This window comes from Pholis gunnellus (assembly GCF_910591455.1).
Source record: "Pholis gunnellus genome assembly, chromosome: 22".
Taxonomy (NCBI): domain Eukaryota; kingdom Metazoa; phylum Chordata; class Actinopteri; order Perciformes; family Pholidae; genus Pholis; species Pholis gunnellus.
The window spans coordinates 10,796,929-10,822,913 of record NC_136549.1 but is presented as its reverse complement, the minus strand read 5'-3'; the positions used below and the strand labels follow the sequence as shown (position 1 = coordinate 10,822,913).

General features: G+C 44.3%; 2 protein-coding genes across 2 annotated transcripts in view; one reads left to right on the top strand and one right to left on the bottom strand.

The window, feature by feature from the left end:
• The window catches only part of cacna2d4a (calcium channel, voltage-dependent, alpha 2/delta subunit 4a), a gene marked incomplete at its 5' end in the record, with an annotated part of 73,009 nt that overhangs the window by 23,959 nt on the left and 23,065 nt on the right, over nucleotides 1-25,985 (top strand). The window lies entirely within an intron of this gene.
• lrtm2a (leucine-rich repeats and transmembrane domains 2a) lies at nucleotides 1,932-15,635 on the bottom strand (the record flags this gene model as incomplete). The annotated part of the gene is made up of 6 exons (XM_079183403.1): nucleotides 1,932-2,479; nucleotides 3,639-3,796; nucleotides 4,031-4,119; nucleotides 4,638-4,763; nucleotides 5,440-5,669; nucleotides 15,557-15,635. The coding sequence occupies 6 exons, from the start codon at nucleotides 15,633-15,635 to the stop codon at nucleotides 1,932-1,934; spliced, it is 1,230 nt and encodes a 409-aa protein (XP_079039529.1).

The following is a 25,985-nucleotide window of genomic DNA, read 5'->3' as shown; positions in this document are numbered from 1 at the left end:
TTGTGAATGAGGGAGTGTCAATCAAACAGATTCCTCTCAAATATGTGATGATTACTAAGTTTATAACAGAAGGACTCTTTGGCGATGACATCATTTTCATGTTGTGGTGACACAGCAGCCATTGCATATTGCTGACCTTTGAGGAAAAACATAAGGACATCAATATGGGAGAAGGGATGGATGAAAGGAAAGGAGGAGGAGGAGGGAAGTCTTTTAAGAAAAGTGTGAAACGCTTTCCATGAATAGCACTGGATGGGAAGATGGAAGGAGAGATGAAAGGATGGGGAGGAAGGGGGAAAAATAGCAGCGTCTTTTTGTTTAATCCCTTGTACGTTATAATCCCTTTGGGCAAATCGTCCATTTTAGAAAGAAAGAGAGGGGGGAGGGAGGAGGGAGGCCAGAGGGGATCCGATTAGGGAAATAAAGTGCAGGAGTCTGAAGTTTTCAGTCCTTAGATGACGTTTTGGAGTCCTTGACAGGAGACAGGGTTCTCTGAGATAGTGCTTCCATGCCCATAGTCGCAAACATTCACCTTTCGGGGGTGAAATCAGTCTGAAAATGATCTCTGAACAAAGAATATTTGTCTTAAAGCAAAGTCTGTGGTCCTTTAAATCTCAATAACTTCATTAAAACAATTGTGAATACTGTTCTGAACCAGCATAGCTAGAAGCTGATAGAAGCGTAGGACAAGAAATACCCGAAAGATTGCTTGGCCGCTTTTTCACCACGATAAGTGGCTTTTTGAGCCGTCCGGATAATTTAACAAGCATCATGTCAGCAAGAGCCTGATCCCGAGCAAAAGTGAAAGATACAGCAGAGTCAAATTGCAGTTAAAAATGGTTTGTTCCCCTTTGAGCTGAACTGATACGATTCATGTAAAATCCCATATACACAGCTCCAGTCTGTGACACCTGGTGGATGTTATTGGTCGAGAGAAGATCCGGAGAGAAACAGATCTGGTCCAAATATCTAATCGTTGTCTCTGACCTCATGTATTCGAAAGGTCCAGCCATCCATGAATGATTGTTTAGTCAATCCAAATGGTTTCCCGTTAAACACCCCTAAAGAGTCGAGAGGGACACCAGCCTCAGGAGACTCTGTGTTTGATTTCCTATCAACATATAATCTCCCCAGTATTCTCTCTGCAACAAAGCACTAGAGAGGCATTGGCCATATAAATGATATCTCTTTGTGTTTATCCATTAAGTGTCCCCTATTTCCCCCAAGCTCTCCAATACTGGCTGTTTCTTTGGGAGTTGGAGGACGAAGGGAACATCAGAGGAGCAATAGACCAGACGAGAGGTGAAGGGAACTACTGGCATTGGAGAGGTTGACGTGGAGATAGATACAAACAAAATGAGAGCTGAGCACAACCTAACACAACAACTTCTTCTCATCAATATGAAGATTGGTCCAATTGACACCATACACACCGCAAATCCCTGAAAATTCGATCCAGTTTTACAAATACCGACTGTACACCGCAAGCATCTTGTAACAGCTTAAATGATATGTTTCACACTAGAGGGATTACTAAATCAGTATTCTCTCAGCCAATATAATGGTAAATTCAGCAGCAGCCAAGAGCAGCAGTAGGTGGTTGGTAGGCGAGTTGGAGGGACGATTGGTAACGAATACTGCAGTGAGAATGGCTCCAAATAGAAGAGAAAATCAGGGAACAGATAAGGTGTATGTGAAGTGTTCGAGAGAGGGGCAGAGAGGGAGAAGGATTAAAAATAGAAAGAGGACGAAGAAAGGAAGATAAAAAGTGGGAGAAAGGTGTCAGTACGAGAGTCCGATTGAGAGATACCATAACTGTCTGCGTGCATAAAACAAGCTCCTCAATCCCTGTCTTCTTTGAGCCCTTTGTAATCTCCACCCGTTCCAACCTTCGCATGTCAACCCTCCCCCCCCCCCGTCCCCTCACTCCTCTAGGCCACCGAGGAGATCTGTTTGTCCTCCCTGTCGTCCCCGTCTGCCTCTCCGTCTCCCATCAGTGGCTGCCTCTTCTTCAGCTCCCGCTGGTACTTGGCCATGAGCGAGGCGTAGATGCAGCCGTAGGCCGCGGCTGCGACCATCATGATGCAAACGATGCCGCACACCACGCCGGCAATCACCACGGTGCCGATGGCGCGGCGCACGCTCACCGGCCGGTAACGGGCGCGGACACAATCCGGGGGGGCCTCTCCGCCTCCTCCTCCTCCTCCTCCTCCTCCTCCTCCTCCTCCTCCTCCACCAGCTCTCGTGTTTGAAGAGGAGTCATCAGCAGTGTTGCTGTTGTCAGAGATTGGTGTTGCCCCACTGGGGTTAAGAGCGTTCCTGCTGCAGGGAGGACCGGAACGGGAACCCTCACCTCCTGCTCCCCCGTTCTCGTCTTCGAGTTGGAGGCAGTAGTTGAACATTTCCACCGGAACGCCACGGATGTCTCGCCCACGTAGATCCTTCGGTAGCGTGCACTCGACTGCGTCCACCTTCCCCCCTGAAGGAGAGAGAGAGAGAGAGAGAGGTGCAGAGACAGAAGAGAGGGTCATTTATAAATGCCTTATGCCTGCAAAGCAGAACCAATTAACTGAGAGAGAAGAAAAGATAGAGTTGGGTGGTTGTGCCAACACTAGGATGAGTCATACATCACTTAACACACACACACACACACAGTTTGCTGTGCCCTCTACACTAAGTTAGAGATAGCCTCAACTAAGCTCTTCTATAATTCATGAGATGACATGCCTAGCTTTAGCAGAGCTGTGTGTGGAAGAGCGAAATATCTGAGTCACTAATTCCCACAGGCGGCAGGAGGGCAGGGGATCTACTTTGTTATCACGTGTAATATTTGTCTCCGGGCTGCGTGCCGATCGGCAACCTCAGATACATAAAGCAACGTAAACAACGATATGAAGGCGAAGGATAAGAGGAAGACAGAATGAGGAAAGTGATATTTAGGCCCCAGATGCTTTTTTTTCTCTCGCCGTGCTACAAATGAATTCCCCTCGCAAACAGAGCTCGCTCTCCAAATATCCCAGCCGTGTGTGCTTGAAGCAGGAGATAGAAGTCAACACGGGCTGCTGTCAGCGAGCATTTCACACTTGTTCGGTGCTTTGTCTTACTTTCTACAACACGCATCGTGCGTCGTCTACCCTTCCAACAGCTGCCGTCATGCTTTCATGTTCAACCGCGACATGTCTCCTTGTAATTTCCTCTGCTGCTCTGGGGATTATTTAATCATATATCTGTCGATGTGTTTGCTGGACTGAGCCGGAGAGTAAGACGCAGCAAATCAGGACCGAGCAGAATGCAGCAAGGAGGAGGAGAATGGAGCAGAAAAGAGATGCTTCATTAGCGGGGCAGCTGAGGCCCAAGGCGCTCAGGTGAATGTAGATTTTTTTACACGTGATGAGAGAGTGGAGAGCAGCTGTGGTTATCTGATGTATTAACAGCCCGCAGAGAAACGTGGTGCACACACTGAGCGTGAAAATGTGCATTTCACTCGCCGACGCAGTTGTATTGTGTTTGCTAGAAGCACAAGCCAACAGAAGCACACACCTAGTTCTCTAGTTTCTGCCCACTTCTCATTGCCCTCTTGTCCTGTACCCTCACATGCACCCTTTCAAAGCTCCTGTAGCATAAATTTAAACATCTACCTCTATACAGCAGCCACTCCATCCAGTGTTTGAAGTCGCGGAGGTTGCAGTCACACTCCCAGGGGTTTTGTCCCAGTTCCAGGTGTCGTAGGTTTGCAAGTGGCTCAAACGCTGCCCTTTCCAGGCCATGAAGCCGGTTACCCGCCAGAGACAGCCACCTATGAAATAAATAAAATAAAAATGAATTCACTTTTTTTTTTAACTCCAACAAATAAAAGATAAACGTACCCTCGTGGCACTGATTTCAAAAACCAGGCAACCACTAAATGTAGTGTACGACTCATCAAGTTGATAATCTTTATGTCATTTTGCATGCATTTGCCAAATTTTTATATACACATGGGCACATTGATTGAAACATGCCAGTGTACAGAGTGAGTCCTGACGTCTACCTGAGGCTCTGCAGCTCATCCAGTACCCCCAGAGGAACAGAGGACAGGCCATTCAGGGACAGATCCAGACTCTGAAGACCCCCCAAACCCTGGAGAAACATCGAAACAATCTTTGCTCATACAGTACGGCATCGTACAGTACATTTCCCTCACGTCATATTAGTATTATCGGCTTCTTTCACCGTTGCCAAGGGGCACAGCGAGCGTCGCTCGATGGGCTTATCTTGTTTGATTTAGGGTCCCGGGTGAAGTCATGACACAAGCTCATCCTGCAGGCGGCGTCGGTTCAAATAAAAGTGGATGAGAGTGTTAAGCAAACGATTTACTACAAATTTACCGCCTGGACGGGATCCCAGTCGTGTATATCTGCTTAGGTTGGCTCTACTCCCAGCAGAGCCTTAGTCGGGAGGTGAAACAGTGTATCAGTACTGGTGTCAGCTTCTTTCTCTGTCCAGATGCTTTAGTATTTTGCTGGATTGGCTGATCTGATGACATCTCAAATACAGCGCATGACTGTATACAATTTAGCACAAGGTCCTGTATGATTCTGAGCTAGATTACAGCGTCAGTGAGCTTCTTATAGACTGTACCATGTGTGGTGTTGTACCTGGAAGAGATCTCTCTCCATTACTGTCAATGAGTTGTTGTGCAGAGTCAGTCTCGTCAGGTTGGACATGTCTCTGAATAATCCAGCGGGTAAGTTATCCAGGTAGTTATTCGAGAGGTCCAGTTCCTAAAAGACACACACATAAAAAGTACATTTTTATTGACATACACATTTGCATTGTAGACACCACATTGCTTAAGCTTTTCTTTTTTAAATGGAAAGTGAGATTCAGTAACCCGTTTCAAGAGGATTAATGCATAAGTCCCGGATCAATCTTAAAAAAATGACGAACTGCTACAAAACTTTAACGTGAACTTAAAACGTTAACACATTTCATACTTTAAGCTGGCGCTCCGATGCAGAGTAATTCACATCAAGTGCAATGGTATGTTAAGTGTAAAGATCTCCATAGATCACCAATGCACACAAACTGTCAACTGTTTCTTTAACAGCAGATGGATGCTCAGCAGTGTGGAAATAAATTGCCTTTTGTGCTGGTGCAGTAACTATCGATCATTTCTGGCTCCTATATTAATAAATAGCTGTGCTTTGCACACAATGTGCTCATGGTGAGTGCAAAACTTTGAAAATGTCAGCTTTTCTTAACTTTATTTCAGACTGAGAGCAGATGTTGTCTGCAGTTTGCTCAATGTGAGCCTCACCAGATAGTATCACTTAGTCTCCTTAGGGCTATTCAGTGTGCAAGGTCAGTGCAGAAAACACTGTGCAGGCCACGGTACACAACAATGCAACCAACAAAAACAAATTCCACTGACAACAATATAAAAAATGTGCTGCAGACCTCCAGAGAGGAGAGGTTAGCGAAGGCAGAGGCTCCCAGCGAGGCGAGCTTGTTGTTGGCGAGCAGGAGGGAGCGGCTCCCTGGAGGCAGGAGGTGAAGGGGGGGCAGGGAGGAGAGAGCCCGGCCCCCGCAGTCCACCACCAGACCGTCTGAGTCGCAGAGACAGGGAGGAGGGCAGCAGGAGGCTGCCGACAGCAGCGTCGCCAGGAGGCAGAGGACACGGAGGAAGACTTGAGGAAGAGAAAGAGGAGCAAAGAGACAAAACATGATTATTCTTTTATAGTGAATTATCTTTTCTCAGTGAATTATCTTTTCTCAGTGTGTGGAAACTAATCAGGAGGGTGTGTAGGAAGGACCGCAGAGAAAGTGGGGAGAAATAAGTCAACACATTTAGAGGAATGAATTTAAAGATGGGGCGCTTTTAAGTGGAAATTAGTCACATGGTCAACCTAGCTGTCAGTCATTTGCGGAACCTTTTGTTCGATGCATGTTAGTCGAAGAGAAATCATTAGGGAGTAGAACCAGAACCCTCCCTTTTCACAGAAGCTTTTAGTGTGTATGTAGTGTGTGTATGTTTGTGTGCATCTCACAGAAGTCTGAGTGACACTCGTGAGCGAAATCCCTTCTGTTTTATTTCATTTTGGACTGATTGTTTTCCCGCAGACTGTAATCATTTCATAATTTCCACTCATAACTTTCTCTCTTCTCCTCTTCCATTGTGTTTCCATTTTGTTTCTGTTCATCATTTTTTTGCACCTTTTTCCGTCTTAATTTGTATCCATCAACCAAGGCCTTTTCATTCATTCCTTTTCACATTTATCTCTCCGTCTGTCTGTCGTTGCATCCGTCTGTCCCTCTCTCCACTCCACTCCAATTGTCTCTCGCCCCCTGTAGTCTCTATATCTTTCTCATTCTCCTTCACTTCGAGGTCTCTTGGCACTGCTCTGTATTCCCTCAGTGTCTCGTTACAGTGGCTGACTTTGTTTCCGTCCAATATCTTATCAGCACGACTTTATCTCTCTGTGTATGTCTAGGTGTGTGTGTGTGTGTGTGTGTGTGGGCATATGCTCGTGCGCCTGTGCGAGCAGGTGTGAGCTCATCACCAACAAAGCGTGATATTAACAAAACTACTCTGTCTAAACTCCAGACACAGACAGCACTTTTTACTTCCTGACAAGACTCTGCTTCGCCAGCAGATTTCCTCACTTGCATCATCTGCATATTATTAGCATCTATTTCTCAGCGTGCCATTGCCTTTTGTCACACTATGTCTCATCCGCTCCGTGTTGTTGTATTTTCGCTCTCTCTGTTAGTCCATCTGTTTCTCTCTAAATTCGCTTGCGTCCTCTCACTCACATTCAAGACTCCATTGCCTTTCACTACATTGCCTGGCTGGCTCTGAGAGTGATGTAACTCTGTGAAATAGGCTTTTACTGGCCACTCCACATTGTGATATGTTAAAAAAAAACACAAAGACAAACACCTGATGAACATCAGAAGATAGGAGAGATTGCGTAATGAAAGTCATCTCAGTCTTCTAGAGTAACTTGACTTTCGTCAGTTTCTCACCACTGATCAAATACCAAGCTTAAAATGTCGCAGTGAGAACGAGTTGAGAGGTTGCTTTATAAGTCCCATTAAAATCCTGCTTTATTCCCTTTAAACTGGTCATAAATAGGAAATTACACCACTGGATAGACAGTGAACTTAATTAATGCTAAAGGATGGGTAACGCATCCAGAATGGAAATATGAATGATTTATCACCTCTTAAGCCCATCCAGATATTATTGAAGGGACAGTTTGACATTTTGGGGAATACATTTTGGGAAATATGCAGCTTCTCCACAGCCGGTTAGCTTAGCTCAGCCGGAGGCAAGGACGAACAGCTAGGAAGTAACTCTCACGCCATATGCTGTTTTTTTGTGCAGAAACAAGTTAAGACATTTTAATGGTGAGTTTAAGAGGTTCTGTTTTGTTTCGTTTTTTTCAACCTTGGACAGAGCCATGTTAGCTGTCCAGTCTTTATGCTAAGCTAACCGGCTGCTGGCTGTAGCTTCACGTTTATCGTACAGACATGAGAGTGGTATCAATCTTCCCATCGAGTGATTATGCGCATTTCCCAAAATGGAAAGGGAGAGGCCATTTCTCAACAATGGCTATTTAGATTTGAAATCATATAACTGGAAGACTGGCAGTTCAATTTGTACTTCATTTTAAAGGTTTTGTGTACATCAACTCCCCAGGGTAATTATGTGTATCGCTTGTGTGCAGAATTAACATTTAAAGATTCATTTGATAAAATGTTTCTCATAATCTCGATACTTGAACGTTTCCATGAGCAGTATACATTTGACTACGTAACACTTTATTGGAAACTACATTGTGTAGTTCGGTGAATACATGCTGACAGTGGTCGAGAAATGTCATCTGTTTTCTCAGACAGCAGAACATGACCTCCCTCCACCAGGACAATGCTCCACTTTGTAATCTGAACCAAAAGGGTTCAGAAAGCAAAGGCTGTGGCCTTGTAACAGAGATCAGCGTGTGACCTCTCTGCTGCTCCTGTATCCATTATCCTCTCTGCTCCAACCGCCAGTATAATCCTAATCTCTGGGAAAAATGAACGCCACTTCATAAACGGATGAAAGGAGAGATTTTTAAGTATCCTGAAGCGTCCTGTGCTGGTGGGAAAGCTTCAGACGGCCAACCCTCCGCTGCAGCAGCTCAGGAGGAATCTGGAAGGATTTTGCTGCATAGTTGCTGTGAATTTGTCCAGAAAAGGTGCAGTCGTGCAGGAGATTTGTGAGGACGATGTAGCTCAGAGAGGTAGAAGCACCGTTATACAACTGAGAGAGAAAGAGAGCTGGGGAGAGAGAGAGAGAAACTGATATTTTGCTGCTTCTCCCTCATAGTATGTCACGTTTCACCTTTCATCTCTCTCCGCTTTCTCTGTGAGCAAAGGTATTTCTCTTTATCCCCTCATTCTTCCGTTCCTCTCTCCTCACCGCAACCCCTCTTCTCCCTGTCTTACTGTACATTATGACTCCCCCTCACCCCCTCCCACCCTCACTCGGTGCTGAAGCCTATCTTCCAACATTCATGAGTGGTTTTTGCTGCTCTCGTGGAGGAGGTAGTTGTTGTTTTGGCTTATTTTAGCTGCTCCAAATCCTCTCTGCTGTTGCGCTCCACGCAGCCAAAGCAGAAGGAAAACATTTAGCCACAGTCAGAGGAAGATAGGGAGGCTAACTTAACAAACAGACTTCAGACTGAATATTTTCTAAGAATCCCCAAACACATACCCTAAATGTGCTGACGTTTCGGGCAAATGTAGGCTGGCAGCGATGGGAAACAAACTGAGACACGGCATTAAAACGCAGCACGATCTTCCCGTTTGATTGAAGCAAGACTTCTGAGGCAACTCTTACAGCAGTGGTGCCCAGTCGACTCACAACACCCCCAACGAGTTCTCACAAGGGACAGTTATGAGAAATGCACAATCCAAAATCAAGCAATACTGATAACCAGTTGGCTTAGAAATACATTTTAGAACGTTTTGACATGTGCTGTCTTTGTCTCATAGATTAAAGAAAAGGTATTATTTCATTTTATTTATCTTGATAACGAAATGCTGTTTCTACCCCTTTTTTACTATCAAATTATACAAATTGCACATGAATCAAGTAAATGATGATTGGAGCTATTATTTAAGATTTTTTGCTCTGTTATTGCCAGGTTGGAGGATCTTTTTACTCTTTTAAAGGCCTGTTGAACGGTTGGAGTATATGTTTGCATGCTCTGTTGAGTTGTTCGGCTGTGTTTAGTCACGTTGTTGTCTTCTGTACTTTCTGTCGGTTTCATTTCTCTCTGGTCAAAGTTGCAGGATTATAGTATTATGCTGATACATCCACAAATCTACAAAAACATTACGTCACTATGTTTACAGTTTTTCACCTTCATACATATATATATATATATCTGTATAGGTGTATGAAGAGTCATATGACTCCTGTAAACGTGGTGATGTTTGACAATGTCTCCTAGGCAACGCCGCTTAACAACTCCGGGGCCTCAGCTGTCTGTAAGTTTATATCCAGGGGCCCCCTGGGTGACACTGGACGCTGCTATGATGTCATCCCCACGGGCACCTCCGTAATTGAGCACGGTCGCGTGTTACCAGGGGCCAAGCTGTTTTCCATGCAGGCGACAGACTCTCCGCTATCTTATTACTAGAGCGACCAGCTGTCCTCTCTGCAACCGACTCACTGGCCTGTGTGTGTGTCTTCACTCTTTAATGTTTCACACGGTTCCTCTGTGCAGAAGTCTGATCCAAAGAGTTAAGATTTGACTCCCGGGAGCTAAATTACCTGCATGCCTTCACTTACATGTGGATTACAACTCCTGCGTGTCCAAAGTGGGAATTGTTGTTGGGTGGGGAACATGCCGTCAGTCGACAGTAGTGATTAAATGATTCGATTATTTTTCACTACTTCCTGACTTTTGTCGACTTAAAGATTCATTAAAGAAGTAGATGTCTGACTCGCTGGTAATGAAAACAATCTTTAGTTGCAGCTTGAATCAACAGTCGACTTCTATTTTAGAATTTAAGGGCGTTATAATTCAAAATGTTGGTCCTCCTCAAGATCAAATAGTGCCTTCAGTAGCAGTAATAAGGATGGCATAACGTTGACAGCATATATAATCTATTGTTATGATTATTATTATATTGTATGTCACAGTTAAATATCGGCTGCAAGGATCCATTTTGGTTTTGTTTTGTTCTGCGTTTCTGTCCAAGGCTTCGTATAAGAGGTGTCATAGAACACACAAAACACGGTCTCCGCAGCGTCACCATATTATTTCAACATTGACACGGTAATGCTGTGTTACCGTAGCAACCAAGTGCTACAGGCGATGGGGGAAACAGAAGAAGAGAAGGGAGAGAAGTTCGAGGTTCACATCAAATCCCGTCATTTAACCCACATTATCTCCTTTCTCTGACGCACACAACCTTTCTGCCCGACTCTCGGGGCACTTAATCGCTTCCTCGCACACAGGAAGCCGTGGCCGCACACTCTCACACTGACACACGCGTACAGCCGTTGGGGATAAGCAGGAACAGGGGTGTAGTGGTTTAGGCTGCACTCCTGCTGACAGTGTGATGAGGAGAGATTATAGTACTCCTTCAAAATCTTGGTTTTTGTACTTTATTTCTCAGCCCCGATGGGATTGCTTCCAATATTTCTCTCTATTTCTGTCTTTCTCCCCCCTCTGTTTACTCTCTCATCCTCCATTTCTCTCCCACCTACTCTCTCTCTCTCTCTCTCTCTGTCTCCCCCATCCGTTTCTCCCGTGATGAATCCTGCATCGGTAAGACAGGATCATTATTTTGACTTGGAGGGGTGAGTGGGTAAAATGTAGGCTGAGCTGCCTCCGTAATTCATGCTATCTGTATCAATTTGTTGTGACACAGATGCACACCCACACACACACACACACACACACACACACACACACACACTCAAAGGCATGGCCCATGGGAGAGTTTGACATGCAATGACATTGTTGTTGTGATAGTGGCTATTAATTAGCGAGGAGTGACAGGTAAGACAGAGAGAGGGAGAGATAAAGGGACATAAAACAAAGGAGAAAGAGGTGATGGAAAACAAAACTATCAGTAAAGCGTCATTTGAGGCCAGTTTCAGCAAATCCACAGCTACATATTTGCACTGCGACGCCATGTCTTTAACGGACGTGGCATTGCTTTCTACTGACCGCTCAACCGGGCCCCGGTCCAAGGCGGAATACATTCAGAATTTTGGAGAGAAAATGAAGGATGCTTGGCTTTTGATGTCACATCCGCATCAGTGCGACTAGAATAGATTTAGCCTTGGATGCGTGACAAGTCGTAATGTATGCCCACTCATTTCTTAGAAAGGATGGATAGACAGATGGTATTGATCCAACGCACACGCATACACACAATATCGTTATTTTGTATTTTTTTTATGTGCGATAGATAGATAGATAGATGGATGGATAGATGGATAGATCTCTTATCTTGCTAATTGGATGCCCTTTTCAAAGGCTTGTGAAGTGTTCACAAAAAGAAATCGAGCACATCTCAACTGGCTGTATTATCCAGGACTATTATCAGCCATTTTCTATGATTACTTAAGTAAGTCGAGCACTATTTTTTTCTCAGGAATGAGCCGTGCTAGCTTATCAGCCTCATGCTGGATCCACACTGGACTTGCTTAGAGTGTAATACTATATCGGTATCGATTGGCAGGTGCTGAACTGGAGTGGTGCTGTTTGTGGTGCAGGAGGATTATCCAGATGTATCCCTGCCAGTGTCCTTTGAAAGTGGGCCAGTACCATGTATGTGTGTGTTTCATCTGCACCAAACTAAACTGTGGTCAGAGGAGCGGAGAAAACACACCCGCTTGTAGCGATGCAGGTTTCTGCGTGCGTTGTGTCCGGCTGCAGCGAGTCCAATTGCTACATGACGCTGGTGTACAAATCACCACGACAACAAACTATTCGTTAATTCTTATCACAAGCCGCCACTCAGGAGGTCAGGGGTCAAAGCCACAGCGCCCTGACAAGAGATAATATTTCTGTGTTCCTGGAAAGAGCAATGCTATAAACTGACAAAGTAAACGCTTGTGAGGAATAATTTCAAGAGTAAAATCCAAGTTTGTCCCTCAATGGAGAAACCTGTGGAATTAACGTGAGTACCTGTGATCCCTGCTTTTCTAAATAACTTTAAATTGCATTAAAATGGCTATTGATTGCATACTTGAGTTTGCCAGATGCTTTGGATAGTTTGCCAACAAGCTGTCATTGCGGTTTCTATTTAACTCCGAGTCTCATGTAACACTAAGGGATTAGGCTCCGCTCCAAACCTAATGCTTCACACACACACACACACACACACACACACACACGCGCACTCACACACACTTTGTCACACTGCTGTGGCTTCATGCCAATCCCAACATCCCAGCGGGGTTGTTGAAAAGTTCCACCAGTTACTAACCACCCGGTGATGACTTTGGGTTGTTGGTACCTCGTCACAGCTGACCGATGACCTTTAAAGAGTTCAACTCAAACCGGTGAAACAGGGAATGCATCCAACCAATTCAACGGCCTGGCAGCTGCTGCAGGCAAGACACGGTTTAGTTGTGACTGTGTAACCCTGTGGCTCTCTTCCAAACATTATGCTATACTCCCGTAGTCACTGCACTGTATTAGAGCCGTACTCAAGGCATCATGCTACAACCTAAGTCACCGTATTATGGCTCCATTCCACTCCAAATGTTTTACCCTCAGTCAGTGCATTAGAGTCTTTATTCAAAGCCCCCCCATCTCTGTCACTCCGTCACTCTGAGGAGTATGTGGTCAGTTAATCTGCCGGCTTTGTTTTGGGTCTCCAACAAGGTGCTTAAACACATACGCGCACACGGTGCGACCAGATAAGCTAGAGTGTGTGTGTTTATGTGTGAATAGGGATGAATTCATGGCTGTTTGCAAATGTGTGTGTAAGTGTTGTGTCAGATCGCGGGGGGGCCTGGAGGCACCATATGGTCTCTGTGTCGCTCATAGACCTCTCTGTTCTCCTCTCGCCTTCATCCTTTCTTTTTCATCACTGTCTTCTCTTTCTCACTGCGCCTCTTTGATCTCGCATCTCTCTTCCTCCTCCTCCTCTCCGCTCCCCACTGTTTCAATCGTTTTGCCTCACTTCCTCTGTTTCACTCTTTCAGTCACTTCATTTCATATCCTCGCCCTCTACTTTTTTTAAAAAAAAGCTCTTATTGTCCTATTCTGTTCTTTTAACCACGTCTGATTTTTGGCTACCACTTTCTCTTTTCATAACCTGACAAGCAAAAAGTTTTTATTGGGGCGTAGATCTAAAAGTATCAACATCTTCCATCGCTTCTTCTTTTTGGGGGGGAATTTGCATAGTACAAACCATCTACAAATAATAAAACCACTTGACTAATATATGTGTTTCAAGTGACAAAGAAATTATGCAATAATCTGCGACGGAAATCCATTTCGTTTTTACTTTGAGCCGCAGTATTTTCAAATTGTCTTTGAACACTGGAAAACACCCATAAAGCATCCTCCACAACCTTTCAGAAATGTAATATCGCTTTCTGTCTCATGCAGGTTACAGCGCTTCATCATAGTTTTACGGCCATTAGTTGAAAATATGGCCAACTCTAGCCGACACTGAAAAATAACACTTCTTCCTCTATTTTTCTTGTTGATCTGTTTTCTGTCATACAGAAAGCTTTTGCTTTAGCCCTGCTGATGAAAGCACACCTGTGTGAATGGAAAGCGTCTTTTGTGTCCTCTCTGCCTGTCAGATTCCATTTCTAAATGAACTTCATCAGCATGAGAGGGAAATGCATCCTTGATGATTGGAACTCATTCTCTGTACTGTATTAATCTGACATATTCGTTGGTTTCTGATTTGATGGGATCCCTACTTTCTACTCCGATATGCATCTTCCAGTGATTCCGTGTGTGTTTGTGTGTGTGCGTGACAGCGTGTGAGGACTTTGAAGAGTAATAGCAGAGATCAGAGAGCTTCCAAGCTTTGTGAGAAAAATACAGAGACGGTGAAAAAAGCAAAGGAGAGAGGCAGAGAAAACACCTGTGGTTACAATGCTTGGCAGTATTGATTATATTTCGTGTCAAAAAAGAATATTCAATTGAACCGAGTGCGAGAGACCGTTTTGGCAATATTGTGTTACATTCATGCCAAGAACGTAATTGCACCAAAGAGATGGAACATTTTTGATGACTATGTTATAGATCATTATTCCTAAAAGGCTTTAGAAGTCCTGTTAATACAATAGTTGTGTTGATAAAGCGTAATGAAATGCACGGAGAGAGGGAACCTGAGACAGGTAATGCAGTTATGTTGATCTGAATTTAATGCAGAGACGGATGGAAGGGTGGAGGAAAGGGAGAGGACAAGTGAAGAGAGAAAGGAAGCGGTATGAGGTGGTGGGGTGGAGATGGAGGGAGACCGAGCAGACCGGAGGGAGGTGTATCTATTGACATAGGTGCTGTGTGGGTGTGTGGAGGGTCTGACGGATAGTGTTGCCCTGTTTAGTGTCTCCGGTGTTACGCGGTAGTTTGCGGGGGCGTCGACACCTCTGGAACAATAATACCTCCCCAACAGGAAGACAAAGATCCCTGTTCTCGTGGCCTCTGTTCTTGCTAAGCCATATATTTCCTGCAGAGATCGCAGCATGTGTTCATGTGTGTGCGCTCGTGTCATATTAAAACGTATAACAAGAGAGAGAGAGAGAGAGAGAGAGAATGCAGAAATGAGCTTTCATGTTTCCCTAGCTGAGGAAGTGTCTGGAATCTCTCAGAGAGCAGGATCCATCCCCTCCATTGTCTAATCCACAACACACACGCACACACACACGTGCACATACGCACATGCACACAGCTGTCGTATCTGTTGCTATGCCACCCGACTTCCGACGGATTTTTGTTTTGACTGAGCGCACCCGTGGTACAAGATGGGGAGAAGAGAAAGAAATTGTGGGGAAAGAGTGGACGCATAATGAGAGGAAGGTAGAAAAGGGAAGTGCGATATGCGAGAAAAAAGACGAGGAACAGGAAGAGATCAATGTGGGGGGATTGTAGAAAGGACAGGAGAAGTAACAGGATAGAAAAGGGAAGCAAAGAAGGTCAAATGAATTGGAAAAGAACAAAAAGGCAGACAAATAACCTGCAGGTCTCTCCCCCATCATTCTCTCCCCACGTTGTTTGGTTTCCACAGACTGCTGGCTGTATTAATACACACAGTAATGTGGCATTTCACTGGAGGACTTGGCACGTGGCCAAAGCAAGCTCAATGCCCTCACCCTTTTGTGTGTGTGTGTGTGTGTGTGTGTGTCTGAGCATGCTAACATTAGCTGCTGTCAAATCAGACAGTGTTCCTCCTTTCATGTGTAGTTAGGTACAAACGATGGGAATAAAATAGAGCAGAGTGGAGTAAGAACTGAGCGCTTTTTTTTTTCTCCTCCTCTTCTTCACTGTTCTTCTCATCCCTCTCTCATCTTTTCAATCGGCTTATGTCGACTCACCAGGTCTGGCCGGGTGGCGGGTGGCAGAGCTGGGTGGGGGCAGGCCGATGCCCCCGGGCGGGTGGGTGTGGGGGGGCATGACACAGAGCTCTGCAGCCTTCCTCTGTCTGAGGGGCGGGGCTATGAGGGGGGTGGGCGGCGTCAAGCCACCATGCCTGCGGCCTCCACTAGGGCGCCGACTGCGAAATGCCACAACAAAACACCTGTGGGGAGAGAGAAAACAGATTGAGTGAGAATAGATCGATTTAAAGAAGCTTGAGTGCAATAAAGCAATTTTCTACTTGCACCTTCATACTTTTGCAAATCCAACTTTGGCAAAATCACATCAAAATGCTGTTGCACAGGGCTACACAAACTAATATGCACGTGCGCACATGCATACACACACCCGTGCACTCTAGCAGCAATGAAGGCTAACGCAGCAGGCCGCTGTGTGTGCGTGCACGGTCATGTTTGCCAGAAGGCTTCCTTGCATACATTGAAAGTGTATTTCTGTGTGCACGCGGGGGTTTGCACCTTTGCTCCCTTGTGTGCGAATGTGTGTGCGCGTATGTGCTTGCGCTCAAGCATCCCAAACAGACCCCCGGCATTTCATAGGCGTAAATACTAGATGTGTGTGTCTTTGGCAGTTCACACACTCGGTTTGCCTTTCCCCTCAGACAGACCCCCTACTGCTACTGTCTGGCACAGAGACTGACACACAAAGAAGGGACAAAGAGAGAAATGACACAGGGAGTGAGAGGGGAGGAAGAGGAGGAGGGAGATAAAAGGTAGGTAAAGAGAGAAGGATGACGTCATTAACTTGGAAACACAGAGACATATGGACGGAACAATAGTGAAAAGGAAGAGAAAGAATGAATAGGAAGGCTATAACGCAAAGCGCCATTGCATCTGTTTTTTGAGTATGATTCTGCCAAAAGTACCATTGGGCAAGGCAGGAGACGGTAGAGTGCTACTGACTCTCTTTGAACTCCTTGCTGAACAAACAAAGATAACACAGCAACTAATCTGAATCCCGAGTAAACAGCAAGGGACATGTCACCTTGAGAGTACATCTAGATCCTGAAATTCTAATATTTTGAGGACGATGGTGTCCAAACGATTCCATAAATGATATCAGCTGTGAAATCTCGGAGGTTATTCATCAAACTTTTCCAACAAAGGAAATGTGAATTTTCTGTATCAGTTTGATAGATGGACTATTCTTTTGATAACAAATAAGTTGAAAAAGAAAAAGAGACCCGGTCCAATTACAGCAGTGTAATGAAACATATCCCACGTGCTTTGAAAAAGATGAGTCTTCTTGTCACTGTTGAGTCATTACAGGGGAAATTGCCATGGGAGAACGCATGTTGGAACCTCGGTGCCACATGACTGATGCTCGCTGTTGACTCGCGCCCCCTGGGCCAATCAGTGTAATTTTGAAAATGCCGGAGTGCCGCTGTGAGATGCGTCTTTTTACCCAAAGTATCATCAAAACCCAATCAGCGGAGTGTGAAATATCGCACTAATCTGATTAGGCTGTTGTTCAGCGGTTAGCCGTTTGTGGGGAAAACTCTGAAACGCGAGCAGGCTTTTTTTTCTCGACACGGCTCGTTTTGCCATAAAGTTGGTGAATGTGCATTTGTGCGTGTGCTAGCGCTCATTTGTGGACGTGTGTGTGCAGTGATTATGTAAATTGGCACCTGTACCGCCTTAGCTGGCATGTTAAGCAAAAATGATCTAGAGTTGTGGGAGGATAAAGTGTGTGTGTGGGGGGGAAAAAATGGAAAACATAATGAAGATAGACAGTCAGGTAGATACTGTATACAGTAAATTATACTTTCACTGCAAATAGCCAAGCCGGCGAACAGACAGCAACTGCAGTCACTTCCAAAAGTAACACCCATCAATCTGCTCAGAGCGTCAACGAGTTATTTACAACTGGTTATATATGAGTAGTAGGAGAGGGGACGAGGTGAAATAAGAGAGATGGTCACGGAGAGGAGAGGAGGTGTTGAAAAGGGACAGTGATCAAAGGATAAAAAGAAAATATATAGCCGAGGCAGGAAGTGCCAGAAGTGTCGGTGGAGGTAGAAATAAGTGCCTTTGGTAAACAGGGAGGACGTTACAATTCTGCTCCAGAACCTCTCGAGTGTTTTCTTAGGGACGGTGTGTTTGCTCCCCAGTGGTGATGATTGTGTTATCATTATTGCTATTAGTACCTGCGAGACGCTGAACAAAACATAAAGCACTCGTCTAGTCTCTCAGCTCTCTCCCCTCTGTCTTTATATTCCCTCCGCAGCCCATGCTTCCTCACTTCCTCTTCTCCTCCCCGTCATCTCTTTTCTACGCCTTTCAATCTTTTCACTTTCTTTATGACCTTCATCTTTCAATATTCACCATCCCCTTCCCTCCTTCCCTTCTCTCTCTCTCTCCCTTTTCCACCCCTCCCTCTCTGGCTCGTTCCTCTCCCTGACAAAGGAGCAGAGGCTTGTGCCGAGGAGATTCTGCAGATGGATTTCCTGCATGTGATTAAAGTCACATTAGCCAGGCTCTACTGGGACATTTGTGTTGTTCTTCTTTAAATGAGCACGTGAGCGTCATTTGAAGGATTCTGAAGCGCAGATGAGAAATGAAAGGAACTCAAGTAATTTGGGAAGATTCCTCTCTCTGCTTTGAATTTCTTACGCGTTTTCCAAGGAAGATGTGAATTTATTTCAAAACTAAAATAGAAGCGCTGTCTTTTTGTTTCGAACATATAGTCTCACTCTACAGCGTGATTACACTTCCTGCTAATTTCCATACATTTTACTCGTACACTGTGCGACATCAAACAAAGCGTTCGTCACACTTTGAGATGGATGCTATTCTTTCCTTTGTCGTAGTTGTTCATTGAATAAAACATTTCTGCTGCCATTTGAAGCTGTGTGAAAATCAATCTTTAATCCCTGTTCCAGCGTTGGGACTGTAAGCTGCAAGTGTTGCCTTGTTTTGCATGTTGGCCATTTTTCAAATGATTCACGGTTTTGTGTTTGTTTATTTTGGATTTATTTTGGGGAGGAAAACAATTTGGCTGGGAAGCAGTGAGTTACTTTTTCGAGCAGAAAGTCAAATCAATCAGTCGTATCAAATGTCTGCGTCGATACAAAATGGTGAATAGCTCATTCGCGTCGTATTGTTTATTGCTTCTCTTTTTTTCGACCATTTTGGTAACTCCACTGTGCGCAATCATGCTGCAACTCTCCTATAAATGATGTATTGTAGGTGTTGCAGAAGGTCACCTCTGCAGCCACATGTTACTGTTCGCCCATCAGTTCCCATCATGTTAAACTGGTGTTGTGGTGGTAAGCCTGTCTGTCAGGCTATTCTCAGAAAGCTTTTTATACCAATTTGACCTGGATGAGGGGGCAGCCAAAATCCACTCACGCAAACATTCACACACGCACACACACACACACACACACACACACACACACACACGTGTAAATACTTGGTCGCCAAAGCGGCCTGCATGTTGGGGAGTCAAATAACACCTTCTCCTCTCCTCTGCTCCTCTTCTCTCTCTTCTTTCCGTCCTATTTTTTCCCTGTTTATTCCACTAACTGTTTCCTGTCCGCACGTAAGCCGGATTTATACTCCATGGGGTGTTGCAAAGGCTTCTTGATGTGCAGAGCCTCCGGCATGCATTTCCTCCAGAAATTTAACCGCACACCTTGGGGCTGAGATAACAAGTAGAGACCACCAACTGGGATTGGTCAACTTGGGCTGCTTGTGTTTAGTCCTCCGTGTTTACGATGCAGGAAGAGGCTGTCGATAGTGAGCGGGCGAGATGAAGAAAGGCTCAACGACGTTCTTATTTTGATTCACGCTTGACAAATACATTTCTTTGTGATCTAGCAAATCCATTTCCAGCAAGCATCCCCACTGTCTATAAAAGATGCTAATACAATAATGTAAACAGGATGACTTAAGGAATATGTTAGCTGTAATTCTCACTAATCTACCGTAGCTAACTCCTCCTGTTAAACTTTCACATCACGTCTCATCCACCCGTGACGTGATGTGAAAGTTGTGTTGGTGCCACAACAGGCATCTACTTGAATCACCTTGACAGAGAAGCTTAAATCCTGTTTGTGCTACTGTGTGCACATCTTTGCCCGATTTGCCCACTTGAGCCCGCATGTTTCAGAGTATTTCATCATTCTTGTGACATGCCCCACTCGGCTCGACTAATAGTTTTTAATCAATATCGCCGGAATTCTGTCCAATTTGCCATCTAATTGAAATCCACCTGCATGCACTCAAGAGGACGTCTATCCATGTGTGAAGGCAGGTGTGTGCGTGTGTGTGCGTGCGTGTGTGCGTATGCGTGCGTGCATGCGTGTGTGTGTGTGTGCGCGCGACGGTATGAGTGTTTGAATGTGCGTTTGTGGCCCCTCAATGAGTGACATCACAGCTGTAAACCCACAGCCCAACCATTCAACTTCAGCTCTACCCTATCCTGCATCTTTACACACACACACACACAGACACACACACACACACACACACACACACACACACACACACACACACACACACCCACACAGACACACGTGTACTCACACACATTAGCATTTGACAGTTGGCTGGTGTTTGATTCACGCCTGGTTTAACATGAACTGCGGTATCCTGGATGAAAGTCCTTGGTTTGTTTTATTTAACCGCCCATCCACTCTGACCTCGTCCTACTCAGACTTTTGTGGACTTTGATTAGAAACGTATTATCTCAAAAACAAATGTAATCTGCGAGAAAATGAGTTTCCCACGAAATGTAATTGACAATACAGTTTTGTTGTATGGGAACGTATTTTTAGTCGATCAAGCTGACAACAGAGAGGAAAAAGACATAAACAAGTCATAATACCTGAAAGGGTAATGTGCATTTACCTGTCTGTGTTTGCATGTGTGTGTGTGTGTGTGTGTGTGTGTGTGTGTGTGTGTGTGTGTGTGTGTGTGTGTGTGTGTGTGTCTGTGTAACAGCGCAGGGTGCTAACAAAGGCAGAGAGAGGCAGCCAAGCTCGTCAAAATCCATTTTTAATGGCTTACTTACACAGGAGAGTGGAGAGATTGGGGCAACACAACACACAACATAACACACACACACACACACACACACACACACACCTAAGCACATGCCGATAGCTTGACCACACGAGTGTTGACAGGCACATGGGGCAAAAATATGTACAGATGTATAATTACACATGCATGTGGGTATGCAGACACACTGTACATCGGCACACACACGTTGTAAAAGTCCGCATGTGTCCACAAACACACATTTTGTTCAAGCATACACGTACATGCAGGCATTCTAATTGTGAACAATGTTATCATGCTTATTTGAAATAGTTATTTGTATTGTTTATTATTAATATTATAGATTAACTTCAGCTTTTTAGTCTAGTACCACACTCTTAATTTACAGTGCACTGCAGCAAAATACTTTTTTTTCACTTCAACTCAACAAAAACACAGTACTTGGGATGTGTATGTGATTTGTTATTTATTCAAGCACATCAATAATATCACCCAGACTGTTGCCACATGTCTGTATGATTGGAGGAGTTGTCAGACTAGTCTGAGGTGTTTTTTTTATTTTTAAATTACAGCACTAACCGTGGAGTTAGTCAGTGCTCATTGTTTTCTCCAGGTGTATGTTGCGCCTTCATTACTTAGAGGACATTCAGACAATTCCCATTAATTGGTAGCTAATGTAGAGAGGCACAAGAGAGGATATCAGGGTGGAGTGCCTCACACCCACTGCATTATCATATAATCACACTGCAGCTCTTGAACGTTAATCACTCACACCATTTTAAAACAAGGTTAGAGCCTACAAAGTGTTTTACAGCAGGTAACAAAATAAAAACAGTGGCACGCTACACGGGATCAACAGGACACCATGTAATAGAAACTATCGAGGGCTTCAGCTCAATTGAGATAATTTTCTGAGAAGGTCAGAGAAACGAGAAGCACGACTAGCCTTAAGGCAGCCAAATAAAGCAATTACTGCTCTGTTGATTCCCTTTAGATTCATACAACTAATGGTAGCTTTCTTTGAGTTAAATACGTGTGTCTGTAAAGTTGTCTATGTCAAGCCCATTAGACAAAAAGGGGCAAATGATAGGATATTTATTTTGCTGTCGGAAAAGTGTAACATAAGATTTCTAGTCTATATACACAGATCCACACTGACATAGCCCCCGAGAGATGCAGTCGCACTTTGATCAGCAATTTTGGTTTGGTGGCCAAAGTCTGACCTGCAGGTCACATGACGTCTTGGGCTCAAGAGACACTCTCATGACCACTACATAATAAATGTCTGTAAACATCTCCTGATTGAACCGTTTGTAATTCCTAATATATAAACTTCCAGGCCAGATACATGGAAAGAATGGCTGTGTAAGGATATTTGTTTAATGTTCGGTCAGCTAAACAGAGCTAGAATAAGACTTCAATGAACATGCTTTGGGATAGAAGCAGGAAGCCACCCAAACTTCTTTACATGGGCTTTCATAGGATTACACTGGAATACATGGGCCACCATGTTTGAGTACCTCATGCAATTTTAAACCATCCAAGGGTGGTACATCTGGTATACGGTATTAGCCCTTGCAAAACAAAAATATCCCAGTATTTTGCAGTATTTTAACCTCAGCTAAGCTACATCTCAACAGATGATGTATCAAGTGGTTTGTTATGAGCAGACGAAGACCACAACAATTAGGTTTGTCTTACAATTAAGTGGCTCGTGGCAGGAGAACAAAATATAAGGTTATATCTGCTGTATACTTACTCATACTGCATGTTTAGAACAAACCATTTACTATTTATGACCTGCAGGGTATGTTGTTCATTTCAAATATTAGAGTCATACGTATCTTTACAGCGTATCATTTAGTTTATTTTACCCGTGTGTGTTGTGTCACTTGAGTGGTTTACTGCTGCCTCTCTTTATATGTACTTCTTTCATGTTTAGCTGTAAATAAGAAATAGCTAAAAAAAAAAACACTCCCATATTCTCACATTCTCCATATTTCCTACCTCTGCAAGCTTTGCCCCAAAACCACAGCCCAAACATTCCAGTGAATGTGCATGTTGTGTGTATCCAGGTTAAGGGCTGACATTTTCAGCATCCACCTCCTCACAGCAGGCACCTTTGGCCCCGTCAAAATTGTCCATTTGTTTGCAGAAAAAAAAAGGCAAGTCTGTCCTCGTCTGCAGTACTTTGTGTGACATAGTGCATCTTTAATTCCAGTCGCGAAAAAGATGAGGAGCAGTTGAAATGAAGTCTGTGCGTGTGTGTGTGTATGAGTTAGGAGAAGAGAACTGACACCACAAGCAGACTTACCTTTTGACCAAATATCTCAGACAGCACCAGCCTTATAGCTTTCTGCCATCAGCCATCCTCGCAAAAAAATATCCCAAAAATAAATTAAAAAGAAAAGATAAAAAAAATCTCAAAAAGAAAAACTGTTGCCCCTTCCTTCAATTAAATAAATCCATACATTCAAGATCCTGGTCAAGTGAATAATGCGAGAATAATCCTCCTTTCTGTACGGAGACAATCCCCCCAGCTTCCATTCAACCCAGCAATAAATTGTGAAAAAGGAGGGATTGTGTAGGGGGGAAAAATGAGGTGAAGAGAGGCTTAGAGACACAAGAGGAGAGAAGAGAGGATGGGGTCTGTAGAGGGAGAGGGATGGAGATGGTTAATCCTTTTCTTCGGATCTATTCCCTATACGAACGATATGTCCAGCGCCGTGCTGTTCGCTGGCTGGAGCGCTGCCGTGTGCGTCTGAGAGACGTGAGTGTGTGTGAAAAAGAGAGACGAGTGTGTGTGTGAGAGAGAGAGAGAGAGAGAGAGAGAACGGCGTTAGGTTGCTGGCGTCATGCGCTTGCCCCTCTGTGTGTCGCTATGTTTGTGATTCCTGCACTCGGCACGCGTCAGAGTGTGTGTGTGTGTGTGTGTTTGTGTTCTTCCACGCATTTACACTTGAGGGCTGTCTTTCTGTGTGCATGTGTATTTGTGCCCCCACCTCACCCTCTTCTTTTCCCTATGTGTGTGCAGTCGTGCATGTGGCAGGAGAATATATATGTGTGTGTGTGTGTGTCTTGTCAAATATAGTAACATTAGTGTATGCTGCCTCTGTCTGCCTGCAGCTCTCCCACTGTGACAGAGAGAGGATGAGGGAGGTGGAATACAGAGTGATAATACAAAAGAGTGAAAGCCAGGGATAGAGAGGAAAAAAAGAGGGAGTAGGAGTTGGAGGGAGGGGAGGGCAAGGAGAAAGTAAAGAGAGAGGGGGGGAGAGAGAAATGGAGAAAAGGTTGGTTGAAAAGGGACAAAGGTAGGAGGGAGGAAGAGGATAAGGAAGGATGGAGGAGATGGAAAGGGGAGAGACAGAAAAAGAAATGCAAGAAAGAAAGCTGTAGCAATAGAGGGAGGGAGGGATCAGCTGATTTCAGTGAAGATGAGAATCTCCCTCTGCCACATGGGCTTTTCTCCTCCCTCGATTTTTTTCTTTAATTTCTCCTCACGTCTCCCTCTCTCGACTTTAATTTTCATTCTATTCCCTGTGGCAGCTCTCGTATAGCGGCTGGCTCTGTGTGTGTGGAGTATGTTTGTGCATATGGCTGTATGTGCACGTGTGCTTTAGAGTCTGTCTAGGGACAAGAAACCGGTCCTCAGCAGGTAAAACAATAGATTTTAAGGGTAAATGTTGGAATTAGGTTCAGGATAAATCCTCAAGAAATAAACGTAAGCCAGCGCAATGTCCTCCAAGTTAATGGTGTTTGTGTTCATTTGTGGAAGTCATTGTGCGAAAGCACCAAATGTTTTCTTTGGAAGACACCAGTGATAATTTCCGACAGACAGAGGGAGGGTGGGGGAGTAAAGGGGTGTGCAGTGGGGATATGAGCTGGTAGGGGGGACTGTGTGTTTGTTTGCACACAGCATATAATTACTTGGCTGCTTCCTTACATGGACTGAGTCATAGTTGACACACACAAACACTCACACACATTGTGCTGTTAATGAGCATGTGAATCATTTGGCTCAACGGTGCAGCATTTCGCTGCATGAGCGGGTGTGTGAATGTTAAAAGATCTGGGCGAATCGGTGCGAGTGACTCTGAGGTCTGACACCCAGGTTGGCAAAATACATGGAATCTCCGACGCTAACAAATGTACTCTCTGATCTGTTATCTCTCCTCTTTCTTTCTTATTATTAGCAAAGAGCAATCTTCAAATCATTGAGGTTGCAGCTTCTCATTTTTGGACGGCGCTGAAAGTCACTTTTACAGGTTGAAATGACCAGCAGCAGATCATATCATACGACAGAGTGATACGTCTTCTCTCTATAGCCGACCGTATCATGTGGCATTGCATTCTCCCAGCTGTTTTCAGCACCTGTCCAGGACCAGGTATTTAGCTCTACTATATATATTTATATCCTTCCCTTAGTAAATGGTGGAGACCAAAACTGAGCTTTAAAGACAGTGAATATTGGACTTACACTCATCAGATGGCCAGTAACACAACACAAATGAAAGCTAATGCTGCTCCATTCCTGCTGAATATGTAAAAAAAATATATATTTGTTGACAAAGACACCATATGAACTTTTTTTTTTTACATTATGTGTCATTTACCAATTAAAATGTACTCATACATTAGATTTTTTAAATATCAACTAGCTGAGTTTTGCACAAAAACAGAATCTCTAACTGGTCATATTGTAATTAATCAGGACAAATAAATATATTTGTAGAAGTATAATGTTATGCATTCATGTATAAAAAGATATGTACCAAGATAGCTGTGACAATACATCACAATATGTATTTCAGCCTCTCTATTGTCAGCAGCACCTACCTGTACACCCTCCTGAGTTTGCACACATCACTGTCTGTCACCAGCTCCATGGCTTTGCACAGGCCAATTAAAACACTAGACTGGTCAGCTGCCCAACACACACACACACACACACACACACACACACACACACACACACACAAATACAACCTGAACATGAGTCCTCTGGTTTCCTGTCCAAACGTGGGCGCTTGTGCTGGCTTCATTTGTCTTGAATGTACTTCCTGGCAAACAGAAATATGTTTTAGCTGCCGGTAGCTGCTGCCAGTGCTGCTGGCTATATAGGACACACTCTTCAGTGCTAGTTATGAAAGATGATTGGCTAGAATGACTGGAATAGAGGTGAAGCTGCAATACATGGCATTCCACATAAAAGTTTGATATTTTTGTCTGTTAGTGTTGAAGGACGTTTTGTATCAGACAGAACATCTGCTTTTATAACAGCAAGGTGTTGGCTGTGTGTGTGTGTGTGTGTGTGTTTGTTTTATCCCAAAGGGGTAATTAGTCCTCTAATTAGTCCTGCCCC